Genomic DNA, 18,794 nt, shown 5'->3' on the forward strand with positions numbered 1-18,794 from the left:
ATCCAATAATGTCTCCAAGGATAATGTTAAAGATTTACAGAATATGGTAGTTTGGGGTCACCAAGTCACCAAATCTATTTTAAGACTCCACCTCCCGGCCAAACTGTTTCCCAGATGAAAGCCTTTTCTTTCATCTAACTACAAATGTAAGTGCCTGGAGTTTCCTAGTTTGTCCTTTAGTCTCTTGAGACAAAAATAAAGCTTTGTGGCAACAGGGGCATAGGTAAGGGCCACACTAGCATGAAGCATGGCCACCCTTCTGGCCACCCCTGTAAGATATTATTATTATTATGGTTATTATTATTAGTGCTGTCATGATTTGAAACTGAACACCTTGGTAAATCTTGTTGAGATGGCTTAGTTTCAATAATAACGGTATGCTCACTATAACGTGTCTGGGAAATTTCATTGGTTATGTCAACAATGTACAATGGAGAAGATTAAGCAAGTTTAGTTAGCTAACACAGAAGCAAATTATTCCCTGACTCACATAATTATAGTGTACTGCAGCAGTAGCTTAATGAAAGGTTAATGTTATGTTATGAATCATACAGAGTTGGATGCAAATGCAGAGTTTTATTATATATATATATATATATATATATATATATATATATATATATATATATATATATATATATATATATATATAATTGTATATATACAATTTTTTTTATACTAATATAACTAGAATGTTCTAATGAAACAGTAGAATAACTGGGAGCAAAGTTCTAATGAATGTCTGTGCTATATAACAGAGAAGATGACTATTCAGGTGCATGCAATATAGACTTCTGGAGACTATGACTGTGGATATGAGTCTTGTGACTCATCATGTGGCGGTGTTTGTAGTAGTGTATTGTAGGAAATGGTGCTCGTAGCAGTTGTGGAGGATTCTGGGAAATTAAGTTTGTGTTGAGAGCTGAAGATGACGTGACATATGTTAGCTATGCATTTTAAATAGCTTGCTAGATAACAAACAAATGTTGCCTAGTTGTTTGCCTTTTATGCTGGAGGAGGAGCATACCTGGGAAGTACACAGACAGGGGAAGTCACATTATTTCATTTTTTTATAGATGAAGATTAGTAATTTGTTCCACCCTAGATTGCCATCCCAGTAGAGTTAATGGGTCTAATCTGGCAACCCTACTGTAAAGGGTCTGGCTACACCCCTGCAGGACAACACTGAAAGTAAGTTTAATATAAAAGGAATGACACTAGAACCTAATCCCATCTGTTAAGTATTGGAGCATATGTGATGTTGTGGGGCTGTTCGTCCTCTAAAAGACCTGGGAACATTGTTAGGATACATGGCAATGCGTGCATTGTCAGAATGCTTGACATACTCTGCCAAGAAGTTACGACTGGGTTATGGTTGTACCTTCCAGTAGGACAATTATTCAAAAAATGCATCCAAATCCACACAAAAATGGTTTTGTGACTGTAGATTCAACCTTCTGACATGGCCATCCCAGTCCTTTGACCTAAACTCCATTGAAAGCTATTGAAAAAAGCCACTGAGCTGAAGGATCTGAGAGATTCTGTACTGAGGAGTATCATATTCCTTGCTCTGTATTCTCATGAAAGATGAACTGGGTGTCCTCATGAACAGGGTGTCCCAAAATCTCCATACATAGGGGAAATTAACACTTTTTAGCAAAATGTCTTCCAAAATTTTTCATACTTAGTTTATATTATATATTCTTTCAGATAGCCTTTAATAATGCCTTTGGCAAAAGAAGAATGTATTGAAATCATTTTCATGGCAGGATCAGGATACTGTCGCAAGGTTGCAACAGCAAACACATCACACATGACACACCACACATGACACACCACACATGACGCTGATGCCAAGCTTTTTAACAAATCCAAAAAGACTGGAAGTCTGGCATATATAGTCCTCTATGTATGGAGACCTTTAAATGCAGGGGTGCCAATTACTGTAAAAAAAAAATATATATATATATATATGTATATATATATATATATATATATATATATATATATATATATATGTGTGTGTGTGTGTGTGTGTGTGTGTGTTTGATAAGGGATTGTTGTCTTAGAAGGTTAGATTTATCTAAAATTAAGCTAATTGACCACAAAAAACTTTTACCCATCTTTACCAAGAGTGCTAATAATTGTGGAGACGACTGTATTTTTCTGGGCAACATTTCAATCTAGACATCATTCAACAATCAGAGACAGCCGTTCTGTCCACATCTTTTTTTTTTCAAACTTTAATGTGTCCATTGAGATTGCCTTTGCAATCCTGCCTTCTAAATTTGTCCAAATTAATTCTGTCCATATGCTGTTCTCCTGATGGACCAGCCTTTATATTAGGAAAGCACAAAATGCTGTGCAAAAACAGTGCTTGAAATGTCGTTGTGTGTGTGCCAAGTTATATGTGCCAAGTTATACATCAGATCAACTTATATAACATGCTTTCAAAGACCAAGGATACTCTATACACTGTTTACCTATAGCAGGAGGTATTCTGAGAAGGGTTTTGTTTAAGTCAACCATTTTAGTCAGATTCTTAGAATGTATTTAGTGAAACCAGGAAACTGTAATCAACATAAGTTATGTGATATGCTAAATAATGAGATTTTGAATGAAGATAATATGGTCTGTGCTGACTCAAATGAATGAACATGCATCTGAATAGATAATACTGTGCTTCAGTATAAAAGTGAATCCAATTATTTTATTAAGCTTCTGACTTTGAAGGTTAAGTCTTATAATTATTAGCTAGGCTCTTGCGTAAGTATGCTCTTAAAGGAAAAATCCACCCTGGATGACTTGCACATCCATTTCTAATCTAATGAGATTGTGGAAAATATTTATTTAGCTAGTGTGGCACACAACCGCTAAATTCTCACAGGAATAATGAAAATACAGCACCAACCAACAAATTAGCACCAGAATCACTAAACACATTACGAATACACTATATGGCCAAAAGTATTTGGACACCTAATCATCACAATCATATAAACATCCCATTCCAGATTACACTAGATTTTGGAGCATGGCTGTGGGGATTTGCCCATGCTCCCACAAGAGCATTAGTGAGGTCAGGAACTGATGCTGGGCAAGGAGGCCTGACACATAATTGGCATTCCAGATCATCTCGAAGGTGTTCAGTGGGGTTGAGGTCAGGGCTCTGTGCAGGTCAATCAAGTTCTTCCACTCCAACCTTGGCAAACCATGTTCATGGAGCTCACTTTGTGCACAGGGACATTGTCATGCTGGAACAGGTCTGGGGCCCCGTAGTTCCAGTGAAGGGAAATTGTAATGCTACAGCATTGAAAGACAGTCTATACAATAATGTGCTTCCAACTTTGTGGCAACAGTTTGGGGAAGACCCACATATGGGTGTGATGACCAAATACTTTTGGCCATATAGTGTATTTCAAAATAAACATGTCTAATGTGTCTCAGGATGGATTTATTTTCTTTAAACTTATATCATTCTACTGGTTCCCAATTGACCTCATTGGATCCATTTAATCAGTTACAATTCATTTAAGCTTAGATCTGATTCTTTCACTTTTACCATCTCCAACCAAGAGCATTCCATTACCTTATCCCGTATTTCAAAAGAAAAGATAATCCATCTTTCCTTCCTTACACTTTTACACACTCCCACTACATCAGTCTTTAGATGGAGAGATAAAACCTACTCATCCAGTTAAACTAGGAATTATTACCGATATCCTCCGTGATTTGAGTGAGACTAGGATGGAAGCCAAGACACAAGCTTTAACATGATTGTTCTTCCCATAACTGACCTTGGATATGACCTGAGCAAAGTGTTTAAACGCATTACCTAATTAATATGTTCAAAGGACTGACCTCTCATAACCTCTGCTATGAATCTTTGCAAAGACGAGAGCAAAAGTTTTTTTTTTTCCTCACAGCTTAAACATATGAATTTCATTTTCACATCAGTCTTTATTCTTTTTCACAGAAGAGACATTTCAAGCAGATTCAGAGGACAGTTAAAAATAGGCGAGTTTAAGCATCCTCACTCCTTTTCGTTACAATAATATATTTATTTCCCTGAGTGCTCAAACAGTGAAAGATAATTACAATCCCTTGTCAAGCAGGACTCATGTGGCATAAATTCATTGCTCTGACATTTCTTACCTCTCTTTGGGCACAGATATTTTGGGCTGAGTTCGACACCTCTTGCTGAGAGTGAAAAGCTTGCTGACAATCCGGTGTGCTTTGCCAAGGAGCTGTCGAGTGCTAGTCTCCAGCAGCTGAAAGCGCTGGTGTACAGCCGGGTCCATTTTCCAAAAGTACCTTATAGCAGATGTGTTGAGAGCGTAGAATGTCGGTAATCTTCGCACAAAATTCTGGAACTCTTCTAGAAACCAGACAAGTGAGGAGAATGAGTGGCTTGAAGGATTTCCACATGTTAGAAAAATGGAATCAATCTCATTTAAGGAAAGGAAAGAGGGTATTTTTTTAAGGCAAGATATCACAATTAATCTTTGCCAGTTGGTTGCTGACATTCTTACAAGTAATTTTTGCATTGGAAATTTGTCAACAATTTGCACTTATTCACAAATGAAGCTTCATCTAATTAAATGTGCTTTAATTTGCATACTTAAAAATTCTAGTCTCTGTATGGTGTTAGAATATAAATAGTATATAAATAATATAATATAATAATATATTTAAATGCACTAAATAGAAAGACTTCTGCAGAAAAAAAGAATACAATTTCTTTATTTATTTCTTTATACGCTATTTTTCTGTATAAAATCTAACTGCAATAAACAACATTTTGTGAAATTCCTATGTAATAACATTTCAAATTAGGGATAGGAATGAACATGTAAATATCATTAATGCAGATCATCTCCAAACAGATTTTCGCTTATAGATAAAAAATATAGAATATAGACAAAAAAGACTTTGCGGAAAATGGTGTAAAAATACAATGTGGTTTAAAGTTCATCCACTCTAGTCAATGTAGTTTATAAATGAAATAGACATGTATATCATAATGACACAAGAATTCATACATATATCAAGAAACAAGCTTTTCAGAAATATATGACATTATGTGATTGGGCAAAATGGGTGGAGTTTAAAGTCTACTTTAAAACTGATGTGTTTTGATCATTTTATTACTACAGTTAGAGAAGACATGTTATACATGCAATTAATCCAAAAATCTGAAAAAATTATTGTCAACAAAACTGTCGTTTCTATCTGTAGTGTCTTGTCTTGATAAAATAAGTCAACATTGAATTGGGCAATTGGGAGAGCCTTTTCTTTTTCAATTGAACAGTGGGGTATTGTCAATAAATAGCCCAATACTGTCATCTCTTAGATAAAATGTAGTCGCCCTTGGGCAAAAAACACTCAACATTAATACGGTGACAAGATGTATGAGTAAACACATTTCGGTTGATGGAAATTTATTTCCATTGGCAGCAAGAAAAAAATCAATAACTGCATCATATAATATCCCTCGATCAATGCTAGATAACATCTAAGGAGAAATTTGCTCAATATCTCTAATTAAAATCAAAGATTCTCATAAAAACCTGATAATATCCCCATGGTATCTAATTGGCTATTTTAACCACATCAGGTAATTGAAATAATGATACTTTCCACACTCTGATAGAGATAATCATGCGTAATACATTAAAGCTAAGAAGAAGGGACACAATGGAATGATTATTTTAGTAGAGATAGTAGCTATACATAGAATGAAGTCTCAGCAAAGAAGAAAGAAGTGATGGGTAAATCATTTCACTGTGCTGGGTGATTATTGCTTCTCTGTTAACTTCACAGTCATTAAGCAGAAGTTTTTCCAGCCTGTTGTAGCTACAGGAGGTGGAGCTCCAATGACTAAACCTGCCCAGTTCTGGCCCCATGCCCAGTGCAGGAAAATCAATGCAGGCCGTGTTTAAAATCCTGTCCTACAGCAATGATAATCAATCGCTGGAAGCACTTCCCACCATTTTCCTGTTATATCACAAATACAACAAGGTGACTCTTTATATTTAAATACATTAACAGGACTGAAAACTGCAAATGAATTAGCTCAGTCCTGGAATGGCATTTAGGCACAGTGGTTGCAAAATATCTTTAAAAAAATGCCAAAAATGGATGTTTGAATATTTATTGGATCTCTGTATGCCATGGGCATTGTATAATTATGGTATGGTACAGTGTTATGCACAAGTATTCATTCCCCTTGAACTACCACATTTTGTAATATTATAATTTGGAATTGACATGGCCTTAACTGAGATTTCTTCTATGTAGGATGCACCTATTTACATTTATTTCATTTTTAAGGTTTCAGAATTAATGAGTTTCAGATACATTGTGAAATATTCTTTTTTTTCATTAAAAAAAATCTTGCAAATCTTTGAATTCAGCTGTAACAAAAAGCCATATTATGTATTACTTTATCATGTGGCTAGAGGACTCAATAAACCCCTACTTGCAAGCACTTATTAATTTAATCTAGAGGCCCACCTGACTCCTGAAACTCATGGTTGGCTTGGGCCCAGGACTCTCTGATGTGCCTCAGGCTGTCCTGCATGGCCTCCAGGTTCTCAGTGGGACAGTTGCACTGGGGGAAATCCACACTGCACTCGCACCAGCAGTCATTGTCCTTGCACCTAAATTGGCCTTCGGAGTGGCAGCTGATATAGCTGAGGGCTGCCTGGACAAATCGACTCTTCAGGTACCGAGGCAGAATAGCCTGAAGCCCTGAGGGAAGGACATAAGTGCCTTTCATTAAGGACCAGAATCATGGGCTGTGTTCCACACATTTGCGAGAGCGACTAAACAGGTAAACAAATATCAGCCTATTTAGAGCATGGGTTCTCAAATCAGTCCTCAGGGCCCTCCACATTTTTATCTGAGTTGCATGAGTTGGGATACAGTATAAATGTGGTCCATCTGGATATTCAGTCAATGCAGAAGTTCAAAAGTAAGCTATTTTCTGCATGACACTCCCCTTTTTCTTCAAAACAGACAAGTTTAAAAGAGTCACAGTGTAGCCATTCAATTGTGAATGTAATACCTTGTAAATAAATCTTGTTCTCAGGACTCTGAACCAAAACCGAACTGACAGAATCGAGGTTGTCATAGTTACTGCATCCTAGAGGGCCTGTCCTTGTTTCTGTAACCTAAAGAGAAGAAAAGACTCATGACAATGTTATACATACACCTATAGAGAACAAGTTGATTCAATTTACATACAAGATGATATTAATTTACATTATATGGCAGACCCTTATCCACAGCAACTTACATTTATCTAATTTAACTGAGCAGTTAAGGGTTAAGGGCCTTGCTCATTGATTTGAACTCCTGATCTTCCAAGCAGTAGTCCAATATCATAACCAGTGAGCTAACACTACCCACATTCATGAATAGACTGATACTGTCCTTCTAAAATCATACATATAATGAGCCCATTCAACATTAAAAGAGGTCTGGAGAAGTCAGCGTGACATTCACAGTAGCACTGATGCCTCATAGTGTAGCTCCAGGGTCTCAGGCTCAATCCTGATCTGTATGTCTGGAATTTTAAGTGTGGGTTTCCTCTGGGTTCTACAGTTTCCTCCAAAAAACCTGCCAGCAGGTGGACTGGAGATTATAAACTGTGAATGAATGAATGAATGAATGAATGAAGTGTTGATTGAAAAGTGATTTGCATGCTGCAAGCATTTATTCTGATTACTTAGACTTTAGTTAGAAATATACTAAATGTTCCAGGTGGCGAAAATTAATGTGGAACAGTTGCACACACAAGAGAAAAATGTCAGATTCAAAAGTCACAGTTAATTGATTCATATCCAGTTTTTTTCCAAAAGACCTTTGCATTTTCGGTTCAGTAGTACTTTAACTTGTACAGTGTTGAATTAATATCCTGAGTCAAGAGCTATTACAAATCACAAAGCCCATAATGGTGTGTCCAAAAGAACATTTCAGGCAAGCACATTCTGAAGTGCAAAAAAGCATATAAATAGGATAAATAGCATCTTCTCAGTCAATGATATTACACATAACCTATTTTAAGCAAACTGTCACCAGGCCTCCTTGAATTGATGAAGTCAAGTGAGCTTGTAATGTGAGTTCAAGCTCACTTGCAATCTGAAAACTGCTGCACGGTGCAAAAATAAATTTAAAAAGTGGTTTGCTGATGCCAGGAAGGAAGTGAAGGTGTGCCTGAAAATTTGCATATCTATACTTTGTGTTTTAACTAATAATTTCAGCAGATCCCTTATAGGGTTGAGGGCTGGCATATCTGTAGAGAAAGCACTGGAAGGTAAGAAGAGAGAAACTACTGATGTAACACAATAAAAAACTAGATGAAGTCTCCCACAAACCCAGTGAAGGGTGGGATCCTCTCATCTTCACAGCCAGAGCCTGGAGAAAACAGTGAGAGGAACGGTGCAGCCTCAAGTATGCTCTACACCTGATTCCACTATAGTCTACACAAGTATTCATTCCCCTGTGACACTATTCGCCAGGCTTCTTGTCTAAGAATGTGAAGCAGGAAAAAATGGATGCACCTTTACACAGTGTAAAAGGCATTATTGTGGTGTATTTCTACTTAAAATAATTAACCAGTGTTTGTTTTTTTTTTTTTTGTTCTTTTAGATTTCATCACAAAGTAGGTTTACAGAATCTGGATCTTGATCTAAATCACCAATAAGCAAAGCAAACACAACAGTGGCAAAAAAAACCCCAAAAAAACCAAAAAAACATGGTGACAGTGAATGAAAAGGCAAACATGAATATGATGAAAACAAATAAGATGATGAGTATAAGTATATTGTGAATAAAAGTCTTGAGATGAGCATAATCACACCAGCAGTTCTTCGGATGTTTCTAAAATGTGATATTATCTACATGGTAGGAAGCTGAAGTGCAAATAGCACTAAAGTGAAGAAGGATGAAAAAAAAAAAAAAACAGCAGGAGTAGAGGAGTCAGGATCATGCAGCAGTATCGTCTCTGACAAGTCCAGAGGGGGAATGGAACCAGAGTACATGCAGTTCAGCTTCTGCCTGCACTATTCATTGTATTGTTTCCTCTGAAATGTCCACAGTGACAACCGAGGTCCATGGCTATATTTTGCAAACACAACATGCCAAAAATACCCTGACTTTCTGATGGATATTTTGTTATCTTTCACTGGACATGTCAAGCATACAAAATGCTTTTGACAATATAAATGTAAGCACAATCACAGCGTTAGCTCACAAAAATGAGCTAACTTTCTTTCTTTTATCTTTCGAAGTATATGTTATAGTATTATCCTTTTAAGAGTAGTGATTATGTAACTGGGTGTGATATCAGGTCATGAGGCTTATAGGTCCAGGTGTGCAGATCACCTGCATGCTGTTTGATAGTGACGTGGAACGTGCTATGCAGCGTCCTTCCTACTTGGTATAAGAAACTTTGCTCTATTTTGAAGTTCCAGTAAAGGTCTTCAGGGTAGGTTTATGGGTTTTCTTTTTGTTCCTTAATTCCTGATTCATCTTAATGGTTTTACCTGCCAATTGTGTCATTTGCTGCAATTTAGGATGTCTTTCGGAGGCTCCTCTATCGAGCAAGGGGAAACGGTTCTTGCCTTTCCAGTTGTGCTGAAGCTCCTGGTTGAAACGTTCAGTTAGCATTTGAATTTAAAGGCTTTTTCATAATGATTCAGATTGCTGTATACCTGCTAGGATCATCCTGCGAGAGGAGTTGTAGGGATTAAGAAGTACCAAGTAATCTGCGTGATGCTTTGGATCAGGTATGTTTTTTTTTTTTTAATTATAATTAACAATTGGTTCATAATTTTCTTTTTTTAGAGGCTACCTTCTGCTGCTCTGATGTTTTGATGCTGTGCTGTTTTGATGCTCTGATGCTCTGCTGCTTGCTGCTTCGCTGCTCCCCTGTGTGGCTGTTAGCTGTGTGGCTGCTAGCTGCGTGGCTGCTTTGCTGATCTTTTGCCCGACGTGGCTTCTCCGCGTTGCATTTCACCTGCTTCAGTCACACTTGCTCTGCCGCTTTGTGTACAATTTCTTTGCTGCGGTATTGTGGATTGGGTGTGAGTGACCGTGTTTGTGTTCGCGACATTCTTGTCCAGTTGGGTTGTGCCGTTGGAGGCTACATCCACGGCGTTAGGCCTGCGGCCCTGTCAGTAGCTCTTGAACTCTATTGGTAGCCTTTGTTTGTTTTCCTTTTTTATTCTTTTTTCTTTATTTTTTAAAAATACTTATTCTTTATTATACTTCCATATTTTCCTTTTTGAGTGGCTGCTTGGGCTTCCCTCAATAAGAGAAAGGACAAGTATTTTCTTCTATTATCTTGTTAAATGGAATTATCAAATTTGTAATTATTTTGTTGTTCCAGGAATATCACCCAGTCGGTGCCCTAGCCAACGTGAAGGGTTCTGTTCTGCAGTGCCTGGGGTGACAGTATTGCGTGATTTTACGTGTTGATGTGGTTAGTACATGGTGTGATCAGTGGGAAGTGAAATTTGATATTGGTTATGTATCTCACAAAATTGAGTAGGTAGGAATTGCTAGATTGCCCCCTAGCACGTTGGCGTTAGACCCCTCCACAGGTAGGGTGGGCCACAGCTGGAACTACTTAAGCAGCTGATATTGTTAGACTATAGTAGAGAGATTCCCTGGTTTTCTCAGGGTGGCGTAGTCTGATTCTATTCCAAGTTTGTAGCGGCCATGGCCATTATGGTCCCATGTTCACATATACAAATACAAATGCAGCTTGTCATGTTACCTGAAGACTGTTCTGTGTCAGAAAACTTAAAGAAATTGCTGTACCTCTGCCTGTTACGAAGCAATGACACTGGAGACTAGTTTCAAAAATGTGAAATTATCACCTGCTCGCAAAAAAACATCACAATACCAACACATATTTTTAAAATATGTTTATGTGTAGCAGCTCTTATCAAAAATTAATCAACACCGTCTAACCAATTAGAATAAAAAATTCAGCAGTACTGTGATATAAGGCCTAATAATAAGCCACATGTGTAGTGGATAACATTGTCTTAATAACCAGCGATCAAAGCTGCAGCTCCATGAAGGTTTCAGGAATCAAGAATGCATTGTAAATATGACTCTGCTCTGATAGTCCATGTACAATCGATAATACTTAAGACTCTGAGGAATCAATTGTTCTCATCCGTGTCTGATGAATAACTGTGATGGGAAATCAGTAAATCCAAGGCGGAGCTCAATGCAAGTATGAAATTCACAGGCTCGGAGATAGTGCAGAGGAAATGCTGAGCAGAACAGTTTTTATCTGCACAACAATGAGGAAGACATCGTGACCTGGAGTGTCTTTTTTTGAACTGAGGTTCCAAAATCAGGCATGTTTCTTTTATGGTGTTCTGTGGGAAGCTTATAATGTACTGGCACTCCTCCTCCTCCTCTAAGTATAGGAGTGACTTTTTGCCAGGACACACTCTTCCTGTATCTGCTCCTCATTTTTCTTGCATTTTTTTTCCATTGTGCTATTTGGCTACAACAAAGTACGTATAGTCATTCACCAGAAAGTAGAAAAATTGGGTGTGTGCAATGCAATAAAAATCCTTCTTCTTCTTCAGGATTTATTTATGTTAAATGATGCCACATGACACTAAATTTGCATAACTGCAGTGTTTTTCCTGTGAACAAAAGTTTCCACTATAGTTTCACATATCACCAAAAAAAAAAAATTCAAGTTAAACAGAAAATGTTTTTGCCATTTTTATAATACCAATTGATTACGTTGGCAAAAATCTCAAATAACATATAACATCAGCAAACATTTTGCGCATAAAGCCGGTTTGATGGAAACCTGGCTGACATTACAAATTTTCAAAATGAGTCCTTTCCTCTAACAATAAATAACAATAAATGTGTGGCAAAATAGTCAACACCCCTAGAAGATACTTAAAAATAAATACAATCAGATGCATAAGTATTTGTTCAGTGACACAATTTTCGTAATTTTGCCTCTATACACCACCATAATGGATTTTAAATAAAGCAATCAAGATGGGATTAAGTGGAGACTTTCAGCCTTAATTCAAGGTGTTTAACAAAAATATTGCATTAACTGTCTAGGAAATACATTTTTTACAGAGCGCCTCCATTTTCACAGACTCAAAAGTAAAGATTATTTTTAATACTTTGACTGCAGAGGATTTGCATCAATGACTGCCTGAAGTCTGGAACCCATGGACATCACCATGCTGAGTTTCCTCCCTTGAGATGCTTTGCCAGGCCTTCACTGCAGCCGCCTTCAGTTGCTGCTTGTTTGTGGGTCTTTCTGCCTTCAGTTTTGTCTTCAGTAAGTGAAAAGCATGCTCTATTGTGTTGAGGTCAGGTGACTCTGCCATTTAAGAATATTCCATTTCAGAACATTTCATTTCACTGCCTTAAGAAGCTCTTGGGTTGCTTTAGCAGTAAATTTTATCCATCTGTACTGTGAAGCGCTATCCTATCACTTTTACAGTAGTTGACTGAATCTGAGCAGATGGTATAGCTCTATATGCTTCAGAATTCAGCCTGCTACTTCTATCAGCAGTCACATCATCTATAAACACCAGTGACTCATGTATGGCAACCATACATGCTTATGCCATAACACTGCCTCCACAAGTTTGACAGATGATGTGGTATGCTTTGGATCATGAGCCCTTCCTTTCCTTCTCCATACTCTTCCCATCATTCTGGTACAAGTTAATTTTTCATCAGAACTGGTCAGGCTTTTTTTTTTTTTAGAGAATTTTTAGCAAAGTTCATCTGGCCATTCTGTTCTGGAGTGTTACCAGTGGTTTGCACCTTGTTGTAAACCCTCTGTATTTACATTCATGAAGGTGTCTCTTGATTGTACACTTTGACAATGATACACCTACTTCCTCGAGTGTTCTTGACTTGGCTAGATGTTGTGAAGGGGTTTTTCTTCAACAAGGAAAGAGTTCTGCGATCATCCACTTTAGTTGTCTTCTGTGGTCTTCTAGGCCTTTTGGTGTTGCTAAGCTACCCAGTGCATTCCTTCTTTTCAAGAATGTACAAAGTTGTTGATTTGGCTACTGCTAACATTTCTGTTATCTCTCTGATAGGCCTGTTTTGTTTTTTCAGCCTAATGCTGGCCTCCTTCACTTGCATAGACACCTCTTTGGACCACATTGAGAGTTCCCATGAATGGCTACCAAATGCAAATTCAACACTTGGAATCAACTCTAGACCTTTGTCATGGAATAATGAGGAAACAGGCCACACCTGGCCATGAAACTGCTTATCAGTCAACTGTCCAATTACCTTTGAGCCTGTGAAAATGTAGGGAGTCTGTGAAAAAAATGACTGTAATTCCTAAACTGTTTGAAATACAATATTTTTGTTAAACCCTTTGAATTAAAGCTGGAAGTCTACACTTCAATAACATCTTGATTGCTTCATGTCAAATCCACTGTGGTGGTGTACAGAGGCAAAATAAAAAAAAAAATGTTACTGTCCAAATACTTATGGACCTGACTGTATATTAAGCTCAAAATATCACTCAAGTCTGAATGTGTTGTTTACTCTGTATATTCATTTTTGTTCATGGTGATGAAAGGAATTTGAAATAATGAAATATGAAAAGAAATGTGCTTTTCAAGAGATCTCAATACTGAGTTGCCCTGCTAATAAAACCAGATCAGTGCATTGCGAGGGAGTGATCACAGCCCAATCACTCTTGACAAAAGCTTGATTTAAAGCTCCTTTATGTCAAGGCTCTGACATATGGGAAGACAAAAAGGCTGCCTGAAGGCAAATCCATCTTCTTCCCTGACACCTAAAAATGATTCTTCATAACATAGAAATCTCTTTTAATATTTTCCCTGACGGCAAATAAAAGTAACCATGCTTCCTTCAGAAACTCAGTATGAATGATATTTTAGTAACTCAGACACAGACATGTTTTGACATTAACTTTTAAGTCAAGTCATAAGTATATGTAGAAATGGACAAAAAAATGTTTTTGATGTAATTGTGATGTGAAAAAGTGATTCTAGGCAAACCACTGAACAATGGCTGAGAAAACAGAAAAGTTTCAGGGATCATGCTAATAAATTAAACAAGCAGAAAATCTTCATTAGAGTTTATTTAATTTCCGTTCAATGAATTGAAATAACTTTCATAAGTGGGAAAGCAGGGAATCGGGGGGAAAGTGTTCAGCAAGCAGAGCACTGGCATTTAAATTCCTTTTATTGATGTGCCCATGCAATTAATTAAAATCCAAGAAGCTTCTACAGGGATCAGTAGATTAATTTTTAACAGAGACAGATGTCCGACTTAAATTGAAAATTGGCTGAATGCAAATATAAAGATGGGTTTTCTATGCATAGCAATGAGTGAAACTGCAACAAGGGCAAAGTGGAGCTCAGAACATTTAGAAGCTGGCCTTAATGTAAGGAAGAAGAGACAGAAATTATACCAGTCAGGTTTACTTAGGTAAATCACTCTGCTTAGTTTAAATACCTTGGTTAAAACCATTTTGCATACACATAGTTACCACTAAAGTATATGCTCTGGGGGAAAAAAGAAAAAATTCACTTCAGACTAAATGTGTTAGGCAACAGCTTCACAGATGCACTTATACATTCCTGCTAATACACTATTAACAACTTGACACAAAACAACTTTACAGAAATCCATAGGTAGATTTAGAGCTCTGATAAGCAGGCAAGAAGCGACAGTGGTAAGGCAAGACTCCCTGAAATGACATGAGAAAGAAAACTTGACAGGAACCGTACTCAAAAGTGAACCCATCCTCTTCTGGGTGACATCAATCATTACATCACTGCACAAATTACTAAATTTGGGGGGAGGGGTGTGGTTTTGTTAAAAAAAAGTATATATATATATATATATATATATTTCAATTAAAGGTTCAATTTCTCTTGTATCTTCAGTGTGAGATTAAGCTAATTAACCATAAGGAACACACATTTTTCATAACATTTTTTATCCATCTTTACCAAGGGTGCCAATAATTCTAGAGCTGACTGTTTATAATCTTTGAGAATTAACAACCTGCCTTGTCAGTGCAAAAGTAACCCAATTCTGCCAGGGAAAATATATATACACTGGAGCTATACTGCTCCGAAATTTTAGACACATCCTTCTTTTGAGGAGGATGTCACTTACCTTCTGCTGAAGCCATAGATATTATGCTTACCATAAGTATTATTTTTTTATACAACCTTCATCCCAAACCGCATGTTCCAGTAATCACTGCTAATGTTCTGTTACATTGTTCAACTTTATGTTACAACTGTATGTTTTGACTGTAATTGGCTGTTGCTTGCTTAGATGTAGCTAGACTAATACTTCTGCCAGAATAGCACAGTAACAGTAATAATAGTGTAGCTTTAACCACTGGTTAGAAGGACAAGAGAGAAGAGATGGCATCCTCCATATTAACAAAAAGAAAAAAAAAAGACTAAAATTATCCTGAGGGGGTGGTCAGAGAAAAAACGTTCACATCTGCAAACCCTCAGCAAGTAGTTCCTGCTTTTATGTTTTTATTTGTATTATTTCTCTTGCCCATAATCATAATTAAAGAAATGCTTTTTGAGATTTGGGCAGACAACTTTTTTTATTTCCATTTATTATTGAAAGAAAAAAAGCAGGTGAGATAAACGCTGTTTCCTAACTAAAGTGCTGGCCATTATTAATGTGACAATAATATAATGTATATACATATATGCACTCCTGGGCAAAAAAAAATGGGCCAATCGAAAAAACGGCAAAATATTAAGCTTTTAATGGTCTTAACAATAAACCCTTGGTCATAAAATTAGCAAGAATTAAACAAATGCACTCCTGACAGCTCCTGTGCCACCATTTGCTGGTTTACTTTTGCTGCAGTGAACTGTTGGGGGAAAAGCTAGAAACAGAGAAATTCACTTAGATATTCTTCTTGTACGCAAAGCTAAAATCATGATAATGATTAAAATGTCTGATGTAAAATTCAAGCTAACACATGTCTGGGTGTATGAAATTTTCCAAAAATATCTTCTGGGATTTTTTTTTTTCTTAAAAGATTAGCCATTATTTGGTCGAGGACCACAAGGTTTAAACATTTAAAGAAATCAAAGGAATTGTTATCCCATACTAATTTCCTTTATCTATTTGTTTAATTCTTGCTAAATTCCTGACCAGTGATTAGTTGTTAAGACCATTAAAAGCTTAATTTTGCTATTTTTGGCTAGGCCCATTTTTTTTGCCCAGGAGTGTGTATATATATATATATCTGACCCAGTCATCTTGCAATCACAATTTGGCCCTTGTCAAAGTCACTCAGATCCTTACACTTACCATTTTTCCTGCTTCTAACGCATCATCTTCCGTTGCTTAACCACAGTATTATGGTTTGATGGTTTTTTCATGTCTAAATCCTTAGTGGTTAAATCCCTAAATCAGTGGTTCTCAAACTTTCTGCAGCCCCGGACCCCTTTAACCATAAAATAAATTCCACTGACCCCATTTTTCTGTCATATTTATTATCTGTTTAATTAAGTGTTCTTTTTTTATTCCTGAACTTTTTCCACCAACAGAACTCATTAGGTCCAAGTTCACATTAATTTATAACCCTGCTTTTTTCAGTTATTGGTTTGGATTTAACTCTTTTCAAGTGACTAGTAAACCTGGCTGATAATTATAAGAGCTCAATATTAAACATAACACCTTATGATAATGGTGGGTTGTGATTTCCACCACTGAAAAGAAATAAAAGAACACATACTAAATAAAGGATCATACCTTAAGTATAGAAATAGAGCATTATAAAGCATAAAGCAGGGGGGGTGCAAGAACTTAAAAATTCAGTTCAGCTCTGTTAAGTATTTAACATTGTTATGTATCGACATACATAACAATGTTAAATTAACACCCAGAGTGAAGACCAGCTAGACAGTAATTAATGCTGCAGGCATTCACTCAACACTGGAGATTTATCCTTTGTAGCATTCTATATAGGAAAACTAATTATCAGTTTTAAATGGTGTTGAGTTTTACACAAATGGCTAATGAACAATGCTGTGCTCCCAAATTGTCTTAACCTGTAAACTGGGATGAGAACAAATGCGCTTAATTCTGTGCACGTGCCCTGAGTAATTATGCTATTCAGAAATTTTCATAAAAGCGCTTGTTAGAAGAAATAGTTCCTGGGTGTGCCTTAATATATGCTAATAACATGAATCAGTCTTACAGTCTGCTAGAGTGCATTAATATGGAAAGCATATTAAAAGGAGTATTGAAGCATTCTTGCCCAGGCTGGGATAAAGCCTGAATAAGGTCTTTGTGCAGTTTGCTGGTAGGAACTGCTCAGCAAAGCTTTCTATAGATTAGCAGAGAGCTAGTGAAACTTTGCATTTCAGATGCTTGGCTCATAATATGTAATGAACAAACTCAGAATAAATGTGCAAGTTGGTTATGGATGTGGTCCTCCACCATGAGGATGATTGGTAGCATTGTAAAATCTGGATCAAACAAACATACACACTTTATTTATGCTAGTCACGATGTGATAATTAAGCAGAAAGTTTAAGGTCCTGCCTAATTTCTCAGTGCTAGAAATAAAACTGGCTGTGCTCTCTGGGTGGGAGGGATGGCATTATTCTCTATTCTGTCAATTATTGAAACACTCGGCAGTTGAGGGTGTCTGTGAGCTCATGTACTGTATGTGGAAGAGGGCAGTAAGGGTTTTCCTCAGAGTATTCAGCTGCCCTCTGACACATATTCACAAGCCTTTGAGCTTCCCAGTTGGGTAAAATTCCAATAAATAAATAAAAAATAACGAGTGTGTGGCTCTTGTGAATGAGCATACATACGGCATACCACAACATGTACATCAATCAATCATCAGCATACAGTATATGTAGTTGAGGATGGATCCCCCAAGGTTTCTGGCTTCAAAATATGTATCTTATCACTGTTAATAGTATTTCAGCATTTATTTGCAAAGCAAAAACAAAAAGAAATGGACTGCAAAAAGTCAAATAAGACGGTCAACAGCAATGAAAAAAAACAACAACAAAAAACAAGTTTGAACCGAATCAAAGGAAATAAGTCAATTTTAAAATCTACCATTCTACGCATCTTACAAACTTTTACCCTAAACTGTACATCTCGAAGTAGGATATAAAGCAAAACCAGACTTGTTTTGTGAAAATACACTGAATGCTGCTGCAATAAAAATAATAGTATTATTATTAAGACAGCTCTACATTTTATATAAAGGAAGCAATGGTGCTAATTTTGTTGTAAGAATGACACAATGATTTCAAACGGTTCCTTTCTTTTCTGGTTAAAAGCATATATTCAGCAACTGATCCCTAGTCGATAGTCATATCCATATTAACATCACATATACATATATTTATGCATGTTGCAGTAGCCTGAGAGTACCTCAGCAGTTGCTAGAAGTCCTATCATCTTTGCCACATTGTGTGTGTGTGTGTGTGTGTGTTGGGGGGGCTTTGTGTTATGTAGAAGCTTGTCACTGGAAGGAAGTGTGTATCAGAATGAGATTATATTCTGCTCCATAGAATTTGGAACCTTATTGAAATCAGCAGGAATCCTCAGCGAGCGGGAAGTACTGGTTAATATGTTCAGCTTCAGCTTAGCCTTTTAAATGAAATAATCATGTGCTCTATACAAGGGGCCCCATCTGCTAGTATTAAGCAGAACATTTCTTTTGATTTCCTAGCGTTCTTCCATCTCTGGGATGAATTCAGAGAGTTCTTAGT

The 18,794-nt window shown here is 36.8% G+C and overlaps 1 protein-coding gene across 2 annotated transcripts in view; it reads right to left on the bottom strand.

Moving 5' to 3' along the window:
• The window catches only part of brinp3a.1 (bone morphogenetic protein/retinoic acid inducible neural-specific 3a, tandem duplicate 1), a 52,969-nt gene that overhangs the window by 4,919 nt on the left and 29,256 nt on the right, over window positions 1-18,794 (bottom strand). For both annotated transcript variants that reach the window (XM_034310289.2, XM_026933099.3), the window contains exons 5-7: window positions 7,070-7,175; window positions 6,517-6,753; window positions 4,156-4,378 (exon numbers count right to left, since the gene is read on the bottom strand). In XM_034310289.2, coding sequence (XP_034166180.1) covers window positions 4,156-4,378; window positions 6,517-6,753; window positions 7,070-7,175 — 566 coding nt within the window. The remainder of the gene's footprint in view (window positions 1-4,155; window positions 4,379-6,516; window positions 6,754-7,069; window positions 7,176-18,794) is intronic.

This window comes from Pangasianodon hypophthalmus, chromosome 2 (assembly GCF_027358585.1).
Source record: "Pangasianodon hypophthalmus isolate fPanHyp1 chromosome 2, fPanHyp1.pri, whole genome shotgun sequence".
Lineage (NCBI taxonomy): Eukaryota > Metazoa > Chordata > Actinopteri > Siluriformes > Pangasiidae > Pangasianodon > Pangasianodon hypophthalmus.